Raw genomic sequence first — 22,477 nt, forward strand, 5'->3', positions numbered from 1 at the left:
TTCAAAGTAATTTTTTTTCAAAAGCAAAACGAAGCCTTAAAGAAAACAGATCAGCTTACCTGCAATACAAATTTCTGATCTATGTACTTTTTGGCAATGCTGGGCTGAAATTCTTGGCTTTCCAAAAATCGTATGAAAAACTCATATACAAGCTGCAAAAGGGAAAAAAATGTTTTAGTTTATGACTTCATTACTCTTTGTATTTTTAAGTGTTTCAGTAAATTCTTTCCATACAAAATAAAATACTTATTTTTCCACAAAGCTGAAGGATTAAAAATGAAAAATATCATTCTCTATTATCAAATTGCTACCTTAATGTTAAAATTAAATACATAAGCTTTGTAAGTTAGTTTTGCTTATTTAACTCCAGTCAGAGACATTTCATCACCAAGAACACACTGCCATCTTGTAATGCTTGTTATCATCTCCTAAAGCTTACCAGGGTAACTCGAAAGCACATTTAAACTGTCTCTGAACTGCGGAAGTCATACCAAATACAGAAATTTATGATTCTGAAAGAGGTGGTGAAACAGTTGGAAATATTTAATTTAATTTAGAAACTGCTTAGAGTAGTGTTCTATGGCAACTTGAAACATGGAAAAAAATACAAAACAGAATTTAATCAGGATTTCCTAACTTACTGTAACAATTAGCCAGAGGGATGGAGAAAACCTGCCTGCTTTCATGCAATTCGATCTCTGCCCAAACTACTCACTTTTATTCAATATAGAAAAAGAGTATAAAAACAGGCAAAAAGGAAGTGAAAGGCACTCCAGTGGCCTCGTAGGACAGCAACTCTGACCTGTCATTGATGAGATGAGCTACCAGCTAGCAATTCTCTTTACTGCACCTTTTCAGTTTTGGGGGATTGCTACTTAGTATTCTTTATCAGGAAATTATTCAGCATCCTAAACTTGCATGGACAGTGGCATAAACTTGAGTGTCACGCTTAAATATCAAAACAAAATGTGAATTCAAATATACCTCTCTGTCTGATATTTCTTTTTCCATCCTTTCCTTTTAAACAGTGACTTTTAAAACTACAGTACCAATGTCAATGAACACAGGATAACAGATGCATCTGCCTCTGCTGTTTCCAGGCAGGCAGAGCTGTCCATAGCTTCCTTGAAGATTTTAAGATTTCTATTTTGTGAAGTTTATTATAAATAAGGGGTAAAAACCTACGTTCCGATGGATTCTAAATCTGAGAACGAAAGAGTGAAACAAATTGCTCATAGGCAAATACTTGCATGCAACTGTCAAATAAAACACTCGTTTCAAGCTGAGATCAATCATATGTCTTTGCTCACAGACACTCCTAGACTTCACAAACTGCTACTCAGGCAAACTTCTTCTAAATTTACTTGTGGCATAAGTCACAGTCCTGGATAACAGAGACAGGATCTGCACCTGTATTGTCTATAAAGAAACTACTGCACTACCATCAATTATGATGTCTTTCTCCAAAATTAGTTCATGTTTTTGTTCAAAATACCTTCCACTGACACTTGAGAAACAGAGGAAGTGATGACAGACAGCAGTGAGCATGCATCCTGCTATGACCACCTGAAAGCAAACTTCAACCCACAGAGAGGAAGGGAGACAGATAGGGATGTAGATTCTCATTTGTTTTTCTGATCTGCAGTCAACGCCTGCATGCTTTTCTTTACGAAAGTTAACTATCCTGAGTAAAGCAGAACTGCTGCAGCAGCATCCCCACAATGCCTTTGCTGATGTTGCTGAAAAATACCTGTGCATCAGAGCAGTTTGGAAAACAAATTAATTTTTAAATCAGCAAAGGAAAACAAGAATGTAAGAGACACCGTCAACTCGAGTTTGAAATAAAGTTCTAACATGGGGCAAATTTACAAAGTACTCTCCTGTCTTTGTAGGTACTGTGTTGAAAGCCAAGAGCAACATTAGAAGAGCAGAAATAGAATTTTGTTATAATATCTCGGAGACTAGTTCTAACTCACAGGTTAAAAAAAAACCTGCTGAAAATGATTAGATACAATAAGTAATTATAAGCGTTTCTTTTGAGATAAATGATCAAAAACCTGTAAATGTGGCCACGATGCCTCCAAGGTGGGCTCATCTTCTTCTGGATCAAATTCATTGCTGTCACTAGGTGGGAGAGTTCTGAAGATATTGCAAGATACCTGAAAGGTGAAAGAAAGAATAATGAGATCTGTTTTTCAAACAGGTGCTAGATTTCAGGACTGTGTCTATGCCTACTCTACGTGTCTTCTATCGCATAAGCAGGGTTTCTTTTACTTATGCATGACAAAGTTCTTTATAAATGGTATAGGTCAAAGGAACCCATCGCTTCGCAACCTTGGATTCCCCTTCTCCAGCTTTCCACACTTCTTCCCAGTGATCATCCCATCCTTCCTTCCCAGTGATCATCCTCATCTGCCATCATTTATGTGCCTGGACACTTCGTGCCAAGCACAGAACTTGGTACTAAATGCAAGCAACAAATACTATTTGCTTGTCGCTTAGCCCAGATTTTACTTCACGGTTGCCTCACTTTGCTTAATCTCATTTAGAGGTACTTTGCTGAGGCTGCTTTGCTGATGGCACGAGCCTCACAAAGCAGAGACAACTGGAGTGGTTTCCTGAGTTAATTATACTGCTGAATGGAGTGTACAGCTTATTATGCAGCAAATCTGATAAACTGTAAACATGCTGCAGGGCCTCTTCTGCACTTTGAAGGTGGTGGTGTGCCTTCTTTACACTCTGCCACTGCATTTGACCCATCTCTAAGCTGGTTAATCAAACAGCTGGGAAAAGCAGCATGTTATCTCCTAATCCTGTTTATACATGACCCCTGCATAGCAGTTCGGACAAATTAATCTATTTAAGAAACAGAAGTAGCATACTCTTCAGCACCCTAATTTATTTTTCCAGCCTTTTACTCCTGTAAATATTCGAAAGTTAGTCTGTAAGGCATGTTTTCAGGATGTTGGCAACCTAATACGAAAGGGCAGTTTAAAGGCAAGAGTTTAAAACAATCCAGGTACTGATGAAAACAGACTGTAAGTTAAGGTGAAGTTTTAGAACTTGCAAGATAAACAAAAGAGATTCAGGAACTGCATAAATAAAAGGATGAAGCAAAAAGAAGCTGTAGGAAAGCACACGTTGTACATACCAGTGAGGAATATTCACCGGACACAAGGGGAAAAACACAAAACTGGCTAACTGAAGAATAAATATGGCAAACCAGAGAGCACAGAAAAAGATTGGCCAGATGGGTTTTCTGCTTGGACTTCTTTCGTCTTGCCACAAGAGGGAGTATTTCACTACTGTTAAAGCAGTGTTACAGGAGCCTTCCCTGTCCATGTAAATCTGTTGTCAAGTCGCATGACTTTCAACCCTAATACGGCACTTCCCAGCCTGTGCTCATACTGAACGTACATACAGAGAGAGTTCTGTATGCACACCTGCCAGGTGATTACTAGCATTTAATAGAAGACATTCTCCTTCCTTCTTCTCCATCTTCTTCCCTGATTCTTTCAGTTCTCTCAAAAGCCCCTCCAAGAGAAGACTTTTCTAAACCAGGTTAAGCGCTCCCAAAGACACGGCTTTCAGTTTGTCCTTCCTCAGAGATTCCTGAGCTCCCCCTTCTATATCCCTGAGGATACAGAAGGTAGATGAGCAAATAGACAAGGAAAGTGATGAATTACGAGGACAGAGTTGTTTCTGTATCAGGGCACAAGGAAACAGAAAGAAGAAATCCCAAAAGATTCCCAAGTAAAAAGGGGAAGGCACCAATAGGAACATTTCCATCCGAACATCTGGGATTCTGCAATACTTACTGAAGCCTTTTTGGTCACTGCTTCACATCTGAAAATACCAACTTTCTCAGCACTTCAACAAAAATAGGGAACTAGCAAAATCAAAAGCAGTCTGCAGCTATTTTTTTCTGCTTTAAACTTCATTTGAAATAGGCAATTCTTGTGAGATATAAATGTAGTGATATACAGATTAATGAAATTTGTACCATCACAGAAAAGATCGGTATTTATCAGCTATTAACATTTTAAAACTGGAACAAATGCTGAAGTATGGCACAAGCAAAACCTGCAAGGAAAAGTATGTACTGCCAGAATTAAAAGTTAATCAAATACAAATTCTTGTAAGCTTTAAATTAAGGCAATCCAAGTTTCATACGGTTAGTGCCAGGGCCTTACCAGCACGACAGAACAACAAAGGTTTCAACAACAGCGACTGAAGTGCCAGCACCGACACCTGAACCTTAAGCTTGTTAGAAAGCCTGAATGATTTCTGGAGTGTGCATTAAAAAGAGACAGAAGCTTTAAGACAACTCAAAGGCAGTATTTTACATAAAAGATTCAACATACAGGAGTAAATGCAAGGCAAGGTAGAATACAGTCCTCGTATAGAGTTTGTTCTCTTTAATTTTCTCTTTTTGCACAAGGAGCAAAGATGGGGAGCCCAACTGCAGCTATTCTCCTGAGGAGAACAGACAGAACAGGTTATCTTCAGGTGATTCCCAGGGGGATCATCATTTCCAAAGATAATGCGTGCCATTACAGCTCCATTAATCACCCCGACGCAGCACGACAGCTCGCTTACCCGCAGTGCCAATTTGCAGCACGCTCCTGTGAATCAGCAGCCGCTGGGTGCCTGATGCCTACAAGCCTCCGAGGGAGAACCGAAGGCACCAAGTCCTCGAGCTGCCCAGCTGCGCGTTACGGACTGACAGCCGTCACACGGAGGTGGGGATGTGCCGCCTCAGAGCTGGAAAGAGTAATTTTTCTCCGCTAGGCAGAAGGCAGCTATTTAGTATTCATCCCTGGGCCCAAGCAGTGTGCCAAAATTCCTTCAGCGAGATGGATGAATCACTTCCCTTCTGACCCCGGCCAGTTATCAAGCCAAAGGACATCCCTGCCAGGCTGCGCACGCAGTTCTTGATGACTCCTCTCCCACGGCCAACACAAATGACTACCAATCAATACCGACTTCCATCTTCCCCTGATTAGGAGCGCCTCCAAGCCCTGATGTTATTTTTGCAAGGGAAACCTGAAGCCTGATAGTCTAGAAAGCTCCATCATGACAGATCTTCCCTACCGTGAGCTCCAAGTTGTCCGCACGCTGTTCTCCAGGACTGCTCCTTACAGGAGATCACATCAAAGCAGGCACAAAACAGCTTACTGCTCCTTCCCCACAACCTGAACACCCAAGTGCCAGAAACCAATTTAACAGGTCAGTGAAATTAATCCATCAGCAACAAGTAAGATTCCAGGATCAAGTGGGAAAAGCCAACGTGATTGATTTTTAAATTGGAGATGCCCAGAAGCCTCCGAGCTCAATGCCTGTGTCACTCAGGCACAACTCTGAGAAAACCTCCAGGCAATTACAAAGAAGTATCAATTCATTAAAATTGAAACGAAAAGATAGAGAAGGCTGCTCTGGTACCACCACAAAGGATGAACCCTAAGTTCTGGACAGATCCAAGGGTTGGTACCTGGCAATCCACAACTACAAAGGTATGAATACACAATTGAAAGTAACAGGCTTCAAGAATGCTCTGATTTTATCACCATAGTTATACTTGAAATGTAAATATATTATTATTTATATTAACTTTTTGAAAATAAAGTGCTAAGAAGCTTAAGTCTGACGTCAGGAATAAATGTCTGCTTTGAGAAGCCCTCTCTTTGCCCCTCACTGGGGCACAATAAAATCAGTGCTATAGCAGAAACCCTTCACAAATTCAATTTCAACTCGGTGCTCATATTCCGTGCTGTTTGGAAGAAAGATTTTTATCAGCAATAGTTTTCTTGAATGAACCCTGAAACAAAAACAGTGTGCATGCAGGGAAGTTTAATGTATTAGCTATATAAAACAGGATAAATGAATTAGTGCACAAGGAACACCTGTTCTTCTGTTACCGGTGTGTGGAACTGTCCAAATAAACCCCCTGCGCATATGAGATTGAAACTGGATATCTGTGCACACACACTGCTTAAACTCGCCTGCACACTGCAACAACAAAATGTGATCAGAGCATATGTGAAACTCTTGGAACTGAGACACAACATCTCATGGAACAGGCACTGGCACTCGTCCTTCTGAAGCACATCTGCATACACGGGTTTGCATTTTTGTTTTTAGTATTGCTCATGGATTTACATGTTTTAGAGCCCGAAGTGACTACTGCAGTCACTCAGCTGTAATCTTTCTTTATATCCCGTTACACCGCTCCCAGAAGTTTGACAGCACATCTTACAAAAAGAAAAGCCCAATTTTATTTTGACATATCATGATTCCACCAGCTCTCGTAACCTGAAGATTTACTACTAATTTGACTAGGGCACTACTTTTGGTTTCAAGGTTGAACTAGCCTGAGTCCCACTGGTTCCTGTTAAACCATCAGATCTCTTCAACATATACATACATATACATATACATATTTGCATACACAGCATGTCTCTATATGTGTATGTATTTTTACATTATGCATACGTAACGCATATACATACACACACATTTATATAAATGACACCTCTCAACCTCTTTGATGCTAAACAGTCAGAGCTCAGGCAGATGTTGGTTTGTTTTGAATCCTGTGATTGTTTTTGCCACCCTCCATTAAGCTCCCACCTGTATTTTCATAACCCCTCCAAATAACGCATGCCAGATGCATTGGGGTATGTATAAAAAGCCAGACCATCTCCCTGTTATTTCCCTTTTTTGAACCGTGCGCTGCATCAAAAATTCTCATTAAGATAGCCAAAATAGTCACACAAAATGGTCAAGTCTCTGTCTGCACCACTCTTGCCAGAATACAGTCAGAGTTTAACATAAACATTATTATATACCTTCTTTTTGCCCAGCAGTGTTACTTTTGGCCAGGCTACATGAACTATGGACCATGAACACAGTCAACTATCTGGACCACTGGGCAGGTGGGTCCTCTTCATGTTTTTTTCTAAAAATACTATCAAAAACCTGCAAGATTTTAGCTCTAGATCAGGTCTCCTAAGCTTGTTGACTTCTTATCACCCACTTTAGCAGTAGCAGCAGCTTTTTGCCCATTAAGATGTGCAGGTGGTAGAACTGAGATCCTTAGGATATGGCTGTGTTAGCAAACAGGCACGTGCAACTGGAGCAGGTTGGTACAACAAAATGGCTGGTGCTCAGGTCCTAAAAACCCACATTACCTCTATTTGGAGGGAGGACTTATTTTCTAGTGATCTCTTGCACTGAAGTCCATTAGCGAGTTGGAGAGCTTTAGGCAGGCTCCTGAAGTACACATTTTGTCTGGAACGAATGTAATTCACAAACCCCAAGATTTCTCTATGACAAGCATCAAAGTACAGTGAGAACAAATGGGAGATGCACTTTGAAAGCATGCAGATGATCTGAGTTAGAAGTGCTAACACTGCCATATCCCTAGGCTCACAGGTACACCTTCTGCCTGCTGGAAACCAGAGCTGTGAAATTCCCCTCTAGGTCACCTAGACCCAAAGCATGGCAGGGTACCCTGCTAGTAACAACTCCATGCACCACTATCGCCTCGTAAATATATTTTGAGACAATTCAGAAAAATCTATTTAATGCATGCCACCTAATTCTATACCAGCACAATATCATAGAAATAACCCAGTTATCTTGGGCAAACCAAAGCGCACAGTACCAGCAGGACCCTTGTCTCTACAGCAGGCAACAGAGCAAGAAGTCTGCCAGTGCATGAACTTGAACTCTAGACCGCATCACAAAACTCAAACCGTCTCAGACTCCAACCTCAGGAACAAAACAGAACTTCAAAACCCAAGAAAACAATCCCCCAGGAGATTCACATTGAGCCTGCTGGCAGGTGCAATGCTAGGAAGGCATTCAAGAAGATGGCACAGCCAAAACAGAGGGTGGGATTGTACACCCCTCTTCCACAAAACCAAAACAAAACCAACAAACAAAAAATGCAGTTGACATCCAAGTACTCCTCGGAATAAAAATATTGTTCCAGTTTGCTTCTTTGCTTGAGACCGAGCCACTGTACTATTATGCAGATAAAGTCTGACGAACGAGAGGCCTATGTAACCAGCGGGAGGAATAATGGATACGGGTAAACCTAATTACAGACTGTCGAGAAAAATTATTAGGGACAACTGCTGCAAGAGGAGCTGCCTCCAACTGATGTTTTTGAAAGGAACAGAGAATGCTGGAGCCTCTTCCTTTAGTAAGTATTGTTTTTAATACAAACTAAGCGTATAAAGAATGTGAATATTATAAAGCATCTAACAGGAATTTAGAAATAATGCATAAAAGAAAACAGATTCTTTTCTTGCTTCTACAGAATTTATAAACCTCAGGTTAAAGAGGAGATAAGTTATAATACCAAATGATTTTATGTATTTTTGTAAACTTCAATGGCATGTTTGTTTCATCACAGGTGCACCCATGTGAAAATTTTCACTCCAAGTCCATTGGGGGGTGTCCCAGGACACTGCAGCTTCCTTTCAGCATTTGGGATGGATTCAAAACAATCTTTTCTTCTTCTGATTCAAGCTGAATTGAAGATCAACTCCTACTATTTCGCACACTTCCAGAAGATATATCAAATTTGTATTAGACAAGATGCATTATTTGTCAATTCTTAGAAGAGTAACTGGTTTTATTTATTTCCCTAAAAATGACATTCAGTGTTATATTTTTATATCAAATATTTGAACCAACAGGAGAAAATGCAAAGGGATTTCGATGAACTGAAAAAGTAAGACTGAATAAAGATAGACTTGCATAAAGAGTTCTAGCCAAGAGCAAAAAAAAAAAAAAAAAAAAAAGTATGATGAATATTTAGCACATAGGGTGTAACACTGTAGTGGGTTTACATGGCAAAATTTTGGTAGTGGAGGCTGCAGGGGTGGTCTCTGTGAGAAGAATCCAGAAGCTGCCCCATGTTAGATAAGGGCCAGTTTCAGCCAGCTCCAAAATGGACCCAATGCTGGCCAGAGCCAAGCCAACAACCAGTGTTGTTTGCACCTCTGGGATAGCAGATTTAAGAAAGGGAAAAGGAAAAAACCTGCTGTGCCGCAGCAGCTGGGAGAACAAGGAGTGAGACCCAGCCCTGCAGCCCCCAAGGTCAGTGCAGCAGGAGGGCAGGAGGTGCTGCAGGCAGGCAGCAGCAGTTCCCCTGAGGCCTGTGGAGAGGCCCCTGGTGGAGCAGGCTGTCCCCCCTGCACCCATGGGTCCCACATGAAGCAGATCTCCATGCTGCAGCCCCCCCATGGGTGGAGGAGTCCCTGGTGGAGCAGGTGGATGTGGCCTGGAGGAGGCTGCGGCCCATGGAGAGCCCCCGCAGGAGCAGGCCCCGGCCCGGAGCTGCAGCCCGTGGAGAGGAGCCCACGCAGGAGCAGGGGGGCTGGGGGGAGCTGCTGCCCGTGGGGGACCTGTGCTGGAGCAGTTTGCTCCTGGGGGATAGACCCCATGGGACGGAGCCGTGTGGGAGCAGTTCTTGAAGAGTTCAGGAAGGATGGCATCCCATGGGAGGGACTGTGAAGGAGCAGCGGAGACAAAGCATCAGGGACTGACTGCAGCCCCCATCCCCTGTTCCCCTGCACCCCTGGGGAAAGGAGGATGGGAGAAAGGTGTCTTTAGTTTGTTTTTAGTTTCTCACTGCTCTAACTTGTTAGTAATATAGGCAATAAATTTCTCCAGTCTCCCTACCCTGAGCCTGTTTTGACCATGACAATAATTGTTGAGCGATCTCCCTGTCCTGATCTCAACCCTGAAGTCTTTTCCGTCATATTTTCCTCCCCCTTTCTCTTTGCAGAGGGGGAGTGAGAGAGCGGCTGTGGTGGAGCTCAGATGCCCAGCTGAGTAAAAACACTTGGACATAAGCAAAATTACAGACTATAAAGCAATTCATAATGCCCATCAACAGACAACAAATAGCCAAGAAAAAAAGTATTTTAACATGCCCCAAAATTCATGGCTTAGTAAGGTATTCTTTATATTTAGTGTATCAGTCACAAAAAGCTCCAGAGCAGAATCTGGTCTTACATCTGTTGAAAGGATCCTTCCTGCAGGAAAAGGAAGGGAATTCCTCTGGGTTTATGTCTACAGAAAAGAATTAGAATCTGAGGTTTCAACGGAAAGTTGTGGTATTTACTTGGATATTCACTTAATCGAAGTTTCTTTCTCTGTGTTGTAAGCCACAAGACACCTAATATATATATTGGTATTTGATTTTGGTTATAGAGATTGCTGTTTGTTTTACTTGATTATTCATTAGAGAAAAGGGAGAGGACAATAGGAAACTAGAGATATTTCTGCACCTACAGGAATGGAGACCAAAGTAATTCTCTATTCTAAAAGCTACCTCTCAAAAAAGTTTAACCAACTCTCATGGGCTGAGAAGCATCTATGCATGTTACATAAACATCACAGAAAATGTTGGGTTGAGTTCCCAATTTCTGAAGAGGCAAGGAGGAGAGCTTATATGTTCCTCACCAACGAGAAGATGCATCCAGATTTCTCAGTTTAACAACTTGCTAATTTCCACGGTCTTTTGATTTTTGAAATGAAACAAATCAGTTTCCTCAATCTAAGTCAATCTCCAGAAAACACAAAAAGCTGTACTATGTACACCCTGCAGGATACTGTAGATAACAACAAACATTTATTTCAGTCAACTACCACGGCGTAATCTACCAGCAAAATTGGCATCATTAGTTTAAGCCTCTGCATTTTGCTCAGACAGGATCAAATTTTAGCCGAAGTGTCCAATTACTGGCTCATAAAGTCACATTACTGGCATTTCCTTCTTAGCAGAGAGTGTTTTAATTGGCAAGGACCTTTTTTCCTAAGACTAGCCTAATTCTAGAGAATGTCATGTGCCCTCCTGAACAACGCATCCAAACTGCAGGGGCTGTGCGCTGAGCAGCACCCTTCTGAATAAATGTGTCCAGCTTACGCCAGTAACACCAATCCCAGCAGCTCTCCCCATCAAGCCATATTGATGACAGTGATGAAGCTGCTGCAGACTGGCTTTGGTGACCATTAGTAATTTAAAATAAACAAACACCACAATACAGCACTTCTACATATACCAAGCTGAAGTGAGTGGTTTACAGAAGCAGGCACACAGGCTGAGAAATAGCCAGGTGATTTCAAACCGAGCTATAAACAATATCATATCATACACAGAAGAGAAAATGTGATATTATGATTAGGAAGCAAGGTTTTAATAGCATTTAAGATGACCAACAGTAAAAATGCCCAGGTGCTGTCATGCTAGCTACCCCAAACGACTGTTTTTCAAATCCTTATATGGTGACAGTACCACATCTTAAAAGTAATTAAAAGTCTGAGTTTCTGATGAATTTGATAGGCAGCTTTCCTCTATCCTAGTATCTGTAAATCTGAAAATTTGGGTCATAAACAGAACACTAATATACATGAATTTAGTAAAACTTTAAGGCTTTTCCAGAGATACCAATTATTTTGACGTTTTAAATAACTAAGGTAAGAAAGTACTTCTGCCATTAATTCTTCTTTATAAATGTAAGTATTTTTTTTTTTTAGAGTATCAGCTTCAGACCGCTGCATTTTTTCTTCTGCTCTTAAATGATGCCACGTTTTGCAGAACAGCTGCTTGCTTTTCCCCTGTGATTAGAATTCTTCTTTTCTATTCCAAATTTCAGTAGCCCAATTAATTCTTGCACTCATGTCACAACCTAGGATCTGAGCGCAAAAAAAAAAATCAGGAAGACATTCCAAAGGAAAAAAAGAACATTTGTGCTCTGTTATGGTACGTTTTAAGACACTGGTCTTTCAACCACAACACTCCCATGACAACTGTGGCAGGCAGGCAGTGCAGACACCGATCTGGTAAGGCTGCAGATGCTGCTGTTTTCTTGGCTATCGTGACAGGTCAGAGCTTGTCAGTTTGACAAGTCATTTGTGAACCCAGCTGGAGACCTAGATGAAAATTCTAGGAAGCAGACAATGGTGGCAGTTGCACAGGTGACCTCCAGATGTCAACTGCGTCCAATTACGTCTGTCTTGGCATTACAGTGTAAGCACCTTCTGCTTGAAACAAGAAGATGCATTTATTGCATAGAAAAGTCAGACCAAACATCACACCACAGCACTTGCTGTCACCAAATCAGACTAATGTTTGCTGCTTATCAGGTAATCTATGCTAAAAACCTATTTTCTGTAATATTAGGAATCCCACCTTTGCCTCTGTGACCTGTGTAACTGTACTCACTCAGTTCAGTACTTCAATACTGGAGAAGTCTTGCTTTTTACAGGCAAAGACCAGGAGGAAAAATAGCACTTATACTACATAGCCCACCTGTAAAATAGAGAATACCTGCAGTCCAATCTGCCAGAGGTTGGACTTGACGATCCTTGCGGGTCCCCCCTTTCACCTCATGATGGTCTACGATTCTAACTTTCTCCAGAAATTATTTCAGAAAAAAAATATGTCCACTTCCCTAATGAGTTAGGCATCTTTTTTATTTGAAAAATAAACTAGGCTTGGGCTACTGACTAGCCAGCTACAGGGCTTGAGAATATCTTCAGTCTTTCCATTCTTAAGTACCATGGCAGCAAGGATAAAACGTGGCTTGAGTTCAGCACTAGAGTCCAGATATAAGAAGAGCAGGATGCACTGAAAGGAACATGAGAATACAGGAGAAGATAGAACGCTTTTCCATCAAAAATGATGGACTGAAATTCCTGAATCTCCAGTAGCAAATATCTGAAATCCACCAGAAAAAAATCACACTGTCTTCACTTGCAGTGACTGCTCTATATCACAGTTAGAGACTACACTTAAGTAAATTATTTAAAACTGCTTTTCAAACTATTTAGGCAATGCCTCATTTCCTTAAGATAAAAACAGTTTTGTGAATCAACCTAGGCGACTGCAGGGACTGTAGAACACACAAGCAAATGGGTCTCATTACAGGTTCATGTTCAGATTGCTTCACAGGTTATGATATATTATTCAAATCTAATATTTTTCAAATCGAATTATGAGCAGTTACTGATCAGATGTTTTTTATTTCTTGCTATGGTAAAAAAAATGCTATAAACAAAGTCAAAGAGAAAATATAATCTCAAAAACAGAAACATTGAAATAAATACCAAATTCTTACAGAAAGCAAGGTTCAAGGTGTCTTCTATGTACCAAAAAAGCACCCATTTTTACTGCAGTTATTCGTGCAGTGTCCTGTCTATACAGGAAGTATGATCTCATCAGTTCACCTGGAGGGGTACCAGGAAGAATAAAGTACCATTTGCAAGCCATTCAGATGCTACAATGCAGCACCAGCAGAAGAATTCAGCAATGGACTAGGAACTCTGTATTCAGACAGTATTTGAATGGTGCATTAGACCTCATGCTGAACAAATAACACAAATGACTGAAAAGCAGCAGCTCCTTCAGAAGACTGTACCAGCACAGGAGGGAAAACGGAAGAGCAGGAGAGATGAAGGAGCAGTCTCATCACGTAATTGTAGACTTTGTGTAAATGCAGACAGATTAAGAAGCCATATTAGGATTTTTTCCACACACACTTAACATTTGTTTGTTGTTTTGTTTGCTTTTCAATTCACTATTAAGTGCTGGATGATTCTGTCACAATGTTCAGCTACTTCTAAATACTACAGACAAGCAACACAGCATGTAATTGCATGCCAGGAAATAAATAAGGAACACATATTCTGCAATATAAAATCTATTCACGCTTCTCTTCTCACAGCACATATATAGCCAGTGGATTCCATGATCACCTGGTACCACCATTAGGAAACCAACATCACCAAATTGACATTGAAACTAATTGTCCTTTCATTTAGATAGCAGGTTATAAGAGTTCCATACGGCAGTACAGAATAAACATTTCAAAACATAGATTGGTTTTGCCAATTATAATGAATATTCTTCACAATATAGCATTTGATTCTGTTACCATTTTAGATTGAAAATACCATTATTTGACAATTTATGGATAAGGTATGGCTTTTACATGATACACCCATAAAATTTTCACACCATTCCTATTACAACGTTTCTACCATTTATTATTTAAAATTAATTACCCGTGCATACTTTGAGCTATCTCAGAGTTCAGTACAAACTCAAATGCTTGGATAAAGTTCAAAGAAAGAAAAGAAAATTCTAAAATTGTTCCATTATTTATACTGGGGAGGGAAGGGTACAGGGGAGAAAGACAGGCTCTGATATTATGTCTGCTGGGTCTTTCGATCAGGAAACAAGCCAGGTTTCCTTTCATACACTTCTTACACTATAATAACCATCATTTACTTGACTTTAATTAAGTATATATATAAAAATTAATAACTTTGCCTTTGGAGAATCATCCCCAAGTGATGTCTAGCAGAAAACACAAACCAAAGGCCTCATTTAATCCACCTACTCCAGGGTTCAATTTCGCCCACAACGTGTAACTGGAGCTGCAAGTGGATTTAAAGAGACCATGAGAAAGAAGAAACTCACCATTCTAACTACTTCAGGGTAAGTCTGCTCTGTCAAACAGCCTCTGCTTATTGTAATGTAGTCCACCAGTTCATTAAGAGTGGAGCGCTTGTATTCTTTCATTTTAAGGTCTGAAAGCGTGTCCATGAAGTCAAAAATGACACAGCACTGTTGAAGTTTCTTTAGGAACAGTTCAGGCTGCTCTGAAGATGGAACGTCTATGAAACAAGAAAGGAAATCTTGGTGAGTCTGGCATCTTTTTATATGAAACAGGATTTCTTTTTGAAGATTAATTTCAAAGAAAAGCAGCATTCATGCAGTTTTCATAAAACAGAGCTCAGATAAACAAATGCACCCACCCCCTGTAGGAACTATATTATTATTTTGTGTTTGCGATCTCAAACAACATGTTGCAGTAGTAAGTTAATCAACCGCTATTAAGAAAATAAGGTTCACAAAAGAAGTCCAGGCTTGAGTGGAAAATACAAATGCAACAGCATTCAGGACTTAATACAATACACCACTACTTTCACAGGAGGCTAACGTTCCCCATTGTTAACTTCCACACCAAAGGAAGATGAAAGAACTGTCAGATCACATTTGATTAATAGCTACTTCCAAAAATACTGCGTCACTTAGAACTGCGTATGAATATACATGAATATAGAACTCTATACGAACATACAGTAAGACTAATTCTGCAGACAGTTTTTCAGACTCAATCATTACCCCCACGTTGACAGTTTCCATAGCAAAATCAACTGCAATTTTACTGAAACAGTGAGGCCTTTTTGCTGTATTACAAACACACAGTATGCATTAATAGGAAAAATATCACACGGAATATTAATATTTAATTGCCCAATAAAGTAAGCAGAGTGTACTACTTACAACTTTTTCTCATTTTTCTTAGTTCTCAGCGGGTAAGACTTAAAGTAATAAAGGGAACATCAGCTTCTCTTAGTGGTTTGTTAGTTTACCAAGTTTATCACAAGTGCACAGAAAGCTCAGTTTATTCATTGTTCATGTACGTAAGAAGTTAACAAATACAGAAGAGCTGCAGAAATTAAATATGCATTTTTATTCTGAAATATGCCCTCAAACTAGAGGGTACTTCACTTCCTTTGATCTACCTCTTTGTTTTTGTTTTTTTTAATTTGTTTTCAAGGCACAAATGGTGTGTCAGCAAGTGATCTTCAAAGCAACAATACCACATGCAAATGAAAAACATTGTTGATCATAGAAAAATTGTTGATAGAAAAATTAAGTAGTAAAGAACTGAAAATTAAGTAGTAAAGAACTGATATTTCTTTCTTAAAACTTGGACACAAGTTTAAAAGCCAACCTAGGATGAAACTTCTTAAGACACAGAACACATCACGTCAAGAAATACTTGCTAAACACTGCAAGCTGTTAGTAGCTTTACAGTATTTTTAAGGACAAAAAAACACAAATCTGTCTAATTTAAAACCACATACACGACAGTTACTAGTCTCAAATCATAAGACCTATGAAATATTAAAAGGTCATAATACATGTACTTCGCATCAACTCCTGGCACTGCTTAATCACTGAAAAGAATAAATACAGATTTCAGTACAAATAAATATGCTAGATGCTTTCTAAACTGACAAGTACAATAATTTATTTAACCTTCCATACACAGCAACGCAGCTGTGACAGGATTCAATAGTTCTCAAACTGTATTACACAAAGAACAACGAAGATCTTGGCAAAGTTTAACTAACAAAACAAGATAGCATGCACCTGTCAACTACTCATTAGGCTTGGGTAAGCTCAGCAACTGCTCTGTCTAAAGAAAATTAAGGGGGAGAAAAATTGTATAGTTACGACACCACACTTCAGATCCTCCTCTTAATTGTTCACCCCACATTCCCAAAGGGTTTATTCATCTGTGGAACAGAAGCAACGTGGCCCTGCAGAACTCCATCAAGAAGAGCTGTGCAGGAGAAGAATCCCCCCAGACACTCAAGACAACTGAAGGGAACAAAATCAGGGCACCATCAAGTCATTCCACTGGCAAGGTCTCTCAGAGCAGGCTGTCCTGAAACCTAAGGTAAGTCAAGGAGTCAGAGAAAGTCATCAGCCCTTACTCATTACAAAAGAGATCACTTCTTTTAGTGCCCTTTCCAAGGTAGAAGCCAGTTTGAAGTCTAAGAGATGAGAGGCCTAAGGAACATGTGTATTTGTGAACTAATGCGTTACTGCTTTCTTCATTCCTTGCCCACAAATGATACAGAAAAAGGAAAATGGATTTCAGAATTCACTGTTCTTAGCAATCAATCAACAATTCATTGATTAAATACTTCTCTCAAAAGACAGACTGTAAAAACAAGCTGAAAAAAGAGATAAAGAATTCAACTGGTTATTTCTCAAGAGCATTATGTTCAATTCTAACCTGCACTCTTCCTTATGCTAGTGCAGGACATGGCTTTACAACATGTAAATGGCATCAATAAAATCTATGATGTTACATAAACATAATGGGTTTTTGTTTGCATTGTTCCACATAGCTTGCATGCATTTACTTTGGCCAACAAGGACACCCTAGTCAGAGACAAACACAGGCTGAAATCAAATGAGAATCCATTAAGATTTTCAATTCACCACCAGTTATAACCAGGCTCAAGACTGCATTCATTTTATTGTAGTGTCACCATTAAATAAGGATTTTTTAAAAAACCTAAAGCATTAAAGTAACTAATAAAAGCTTACTGTCCTTTTTCAGCTAAGTATCTGGGGGTGTGAGAAAGAAACGAAAAATATAATTAAGTTCTTCTCAAGAAAAGCTACCATAGAATAATACTACATTAATTCCACGTCAGACCCACCATGTCAGCAAGCCACACAAACTATATGGGCAAGCTCTTCAGAACAAAACAAAGATGAAGAAAAACCCCGAACCTGTTCTGATCAAAACTGCTTTTGTTTACGAAGCAATTTGCCATCCACACTGCAACATAAAATTGCAACAAGTCTCATGTAACAATATTTATTATTGTTTTTGAGGATTTCAGGTACTTTGGGAACAGGTAACACCTAATGTCTTGATTTTTCTACCTGGGAACAGGAAAAGTCTCTGGGAGTAGACTTGTTGGAGGCCACGTATGGGGCAGTGTAAATAAAGTTGGTATTCCATGCTCCCAACTTCCCCTCCACAACCATATCATTAGTTGGTGTTTGGACTTTTGTTTGTTTGAGGGTGAGTTTTGTGATTTTTGGAGGTTCGTTTGTTTGTGTTTGGTGTTTTCCTTCATCTTCTGGTGCCTCTTTTGCAGGCATACAACCCTAACTTAAAGATCACTAGGAAGGGACATCCAAGACTACTTACTACGTGGGGTAGAGGTGTGACCTAGCTCCACAGAGGAGCTTAACTTTTCAGTGCAACAGCCTGAAATGCAACACGCAGCTCACTGCAGAGGTTCCCAACTCGCTGATGTAACAGCAAATAGTTTTGTTCTCAGCAGACAGCTACTCAGAGATTTCAATGAATACTGCAACATTTTACTCTTGTGCTAACAAGCAACAAAACATATAAAAGCTGAAATTTAGTAACCTTCTGTATCACCACTGTAACCACTTTCAGCTGAAAGAACAGAAAGTTGAGCAAGGGCAGTAATAAATCTGTATAAAGATCTAGAATACTTTTATAATATATAAAGTAAAATCAAAATGACCATACTAAGTGTCCTGTGTGATTTATGCCCAATGCTCAGGAGAGCATACATTTACTAAGAACTAAATTTAAAGACTGATAAGCTTCTGTCTGGATGACTGTGAGAACACAGCTCATTTTCGGAAAAAGGTCTCTTCCACCAGTTAAATTTCATGCTGAGAAGCTTATCAGTCTTCTCCTTAGCCATTTAAACACAGCACAGAGCTTCTGAAATACACTGAGTACTCACAGATTCAGAAGAAACTAGCTCAGTGACAGCACCTACTCATAAGTGTGAACAATAATAATAAAAAAATCTAAAACCTTCATTTTTATTGAAGTATTTTATAAAGTGATCAGAAAAATTGACCTAAAATACCACCAATTTTGCAGGCATGGACTAATAATTGTCACTACAACAACTGGAATACTAATTCTAAAATTGCCAAAGCAATTCAGTTTCTCTTGATAGCCTTTTTCCAAAACAATCCTAATCCAACCAGCCCATCCCTTCTCATCAATCATCTCTGCAGTCTCTGCCTTCCAGCTCCTTTACCAAATGAAGAAATGGAAAAATGAGAGCATACTTTCATTGCAACTTTCTAACATAAAGTAAATAAAAGTGTTTATGCTACATGCATACTTTAAGAAAAATAATTTACAGGTAATAGGTTTTTGGATCATGGAAAAGTCAAATTATGCAAACTTGTAAAATTGCATCCAGGGAACAGAGAGCTGCAGTTCTGAACATGCTCCTTGCAGTGACAGTGAAACATGAAGAGAGATACTGAACACCTCAATCATCTCCCCGTGATCCACTTCAGGCTGTAGTTTGCAGGGAAGGGTGTAATGCTGGGAAGCAAAGAAGTGATGACGATGGGGTGCCAAACTAATAAGCAAGCACTGAGACTGCAAGGAAAAGTTAGACAAAAGACAGAAGACGGCATACAGAAGAGGGAAACAAGACACATGCTGCAGATTATATATAAAATATTTAAGTAAAACCATGATTTGCCCATACGTGCTATCAAAACACTTATTAATTAAAATCAAAATGTTCTTAGAAAAACTACCACTTCCAGTGTATTACTGTTGGCAATATATAGCCCCTATATATAATATGAAGTTCCTATTGTTCAAGAAGCAAAATTCCTAGTTTTTGTTCAACTAAAACCTGCAAAGTTGAATGTAAAAGTCTGCTGGTCTTCTTTGAAGATTTCACTTTACGAGAAAGCCTAGTAAACTTCAACCCAAAGCCCTGGCTAACTGAAGGTCCTGTCGTATGTACACCCAGGGTATAATGAGCTACATTTCCATAAGTCACTTTTCATGGTAGAATTGGTCTTGAGATGCCAAGTAGTACAAATGTTTCCTCCAGCCTCTCACACACACTTCTTAAGGGAAGTAATCACTGTTCTGATTACATTCATTTAATTTTCATGACTGGCTGTCAATATTATGAACGCTTTGTGAAGTCAGTAATCATTCATTTATAATAAGGACTTCTTTTTAAAGCCATTTTCCCAAATCCATTCTCTACTTAATAATTAGGCAGGGCAGCAGCGAGACGTTGTGTTCAACATACACGAAGCCTAACCAGCACCAACATTATTCACACAGCAATAAACACAGTGGGACAAACTCAAGCTTTCATGAGCGAACACGCACAGAAAGCAAAGCACAACACTAACACGCTGCTTCCAGCACGTTCAAATTCACAGCAGAAACGTAGCAGAGGATATGCTCCATCACCTTGCTTCTTAATCAGTGTCCCTTCAGATCATCAATCAGAAAATTGAGAATTATTCACCTGACTGCAAACATCTCCCTGCTCAAACCGAGCATGTTCTTACCAGGTGGGAATCTCCCAGGTGCTTTCTCAGGGATCTTGGGTACTGCGAATCCTTTTAGTGCTTGCTCATACTTGCTGATCATTTTACAGGGGTTTTCAGCAAACATCATTTACTGGGACAAGTGGTCTGAAAACAGCACAGATCTGGGATTTGGTTTGAGTGCCCTGCGTGTGTACAGAATAGCATTACAAGCAACAGGGGCTACTTCTTATAGATGCACTCTTTGCTATATACGCTGCCTGAATCTTTGGACATAGACACACTTTTAAATATATTAAACACAATTCAGCCTTTATTCATGCATGTAAAATATTACGAACTTCAGTCTCTGAATAGAACACATGGATGAAGGGGGGCTGTTTCCTTCATAGCAAGACCAAGAATTAAGAACAAATAGACAACGAGAAAAAATTCAATAAAAAGGTATTTTTAAAAACTATGTTTTTAAAGTTTATGGAACTTCCAAACTTTTTGCCTACTTCCAGAGCAGGCATGGTGCATACAACAATTCAAGCCTCTTCATGTGCCAATACAGCTCAATCCAGAGCCATGGCAGTCCGTGGTTCCATGAAGAGATGCCTTTAGGCTATGCTTTGTTGGGGTATGACCAATACATGTTCCTCCCACTCCTGATTATGCCAGTGGTACCTGTACTGTGGACATCCTTCAGCTTGGAAGTGGACCAGGACCACGAGCTCACTTGTCAAGCTACTGATGATGCATAGCAAAACACTATTGCATCCACACATGTTGCAAGAGGACTGTATTAATGCAAATTAGCACTAATGATGTGAGCAGAAAGCTTCCCAAGCACACAAGGTTTTTAAGTTTGGGTACTCTTATTCATCACTAGCCTAACGTGATGAAACCCTTATGAAACAAAGTGATACCAAACATCTCAGATAGCAATAAGCCATTGAGGAAACACACAGTGGACAGAAATCAGAACTCCAGCACCTCATGGAACAAGAGGTTATCAGGTATTTGGGTACATCAGCTGCTGTTCTGGGCCCCACGAAAGTACAGTGACTCACAGGACACCCGGCAGTATATAGCAACGCTGACGCCAGTACTAATAATCACCGTGTTTCTCCATAACCAAACAGCAATGGCTTCTTAAGCTGACAATATTTTTCAACCTTCCCTTGTTAGTTCTTCAAGGAATGGGAAGTTTGGACTAACAACATAATCCAAGACAGGCAGAGTTTACCTATTCTTCCTACAACTACATTTAAACCAAAACCAAAACCAATCCAGGTCAAAAAAGATGGCAGAGAAGGTACAGAAAAGAATTCAAATGACGTGAATTTTAGAGGAAAAACTGATAGAAGAGCAAGTGGATAAATATACTGAAATATTTTGGAAAAGATGAAAGAATGACAAAACAACTTGAAGTATTATGAGAAGGGGAGAGTGGGAAAGCAAAGAAGCAGAGTAAGAGCATAAAAATGTATTAAAAGACCAAGAGAGAAACAGATTGAGGTAAGGCATGAGCAAGAAAAGACAGAGGAAAAAGTTTTGTGGAGACTAGGTAACACAATTAACAGAGCAGAATACTTGTGCTCCCATATTTTCTTTCTAGAAGCATTTAAGCAAAACACAATGAATGAATTAGTGCTTAGGGTCTGGATTTGATTAAGCAACTACATATTTCTAGGTTCCTGACACTGTGACAACTTTAATAATCCCATTACAATATTTACATTGAGTTCACCTCAATGTCAAAGAACACTTTTTTTTTTTTTTTTTTTTTTTTTTTTAAGTCCTAAAGTGATCACAGTTTTTGTGGATTGCTTTCTGTTTTCCCCCATGTTTTATTAATATTTCAATACCAGTGATTTATATATATATGTATTTATTTATTTTCAACAGAAGTGAAAAAGGCTGGCAGAAATACAGATGTTATTTCTATTTCCTAAATTGCATACGTGGCATAAAATCCCCAAATAAGACAAAAATACTCTGCTGAAACACCAAGAATTATTGTGGCCAATTTTCCTGAGCTGACTCAAGTTTCTTTTACACTGGCTCAGAAAGTTCATGCTAGTTGTGTTAAGTAGATTATTACCAAATTGCACTTTCAAAGTACAAGCCAACCTTCATTCAGAAGAGGTAAAGTCACTGGGTCTGCTCAACCCGTACCAGAAGGAACTGCTGTCCATGAGTGTCCCGCTGGTTACGTGGGGATACCAAACCGAGGTATTTTAAAAAAAAAAAAAAAAAAAAAAAAAAAAAAAAAAAAAAAAAGGGACACATTTCCCATACACTTTCTGCCTAATCTTCCACCATGAGATGAGAAAGACGTAACTGGTTCTTTTCAGTCTTCTCCATGGGCAAGGAAAAAAATAGTAGAAAAGTTTTAAACATTTTTAGACACGCACAAAAAAAAAAAAAAAAAAAAAAAAAAACTGTTCATCTTCTATTTTCCAAGTTTATGTAAAAACAAGCACAGGTCTGCTTACTGGA

At 39.4% G+C, this 22,477-nt stretch overlaps 1 protein-coding gene across 7 annotated transcripts in view; it reads right to left on the reverse strand.

The window, feature by feature from the left end:
• Positions 1-22,477, reverse strand: part of PPP2R5E (protein phosphatase 2 regulatory subunit B'epsilon) — a 74,726-nt gene that overhangs the window by 18,666 nt on the left and 33,583 nt on the right. For all 7 annotated transcript variants that reach the window (XM_082760441.1, XM_082760438.1, XM_082760439.1 and 4 more), the window contains 3 exons: positions 14,504-14,700; positions 2,058-2,159; positions 60-152 (listed from right to left, as the gene is read on the reverse strand). In XM_082760441.1, coding sequence (XP_082616567.1) covers positions 60-152; positions 2,058-2,159; positions 14,504-14,700 — 392 coding nt within the window. The remainder of the gene's footprint in view (positions 1-59; positions 153-2,057; positions 2,160-14,503; positions 14,701-22,477) is intronic.

This window comes from Aythya marila (assembly GCF_965140915.1).
Source record: "Aythya marila genome assembly, chromosome: 5".
Classification (NCBI taxonomy): Eukaryota; Metazoa; Chordata; class Aves; order Anseriformes; family Anatidae; genus Aythya; species Aythya marila.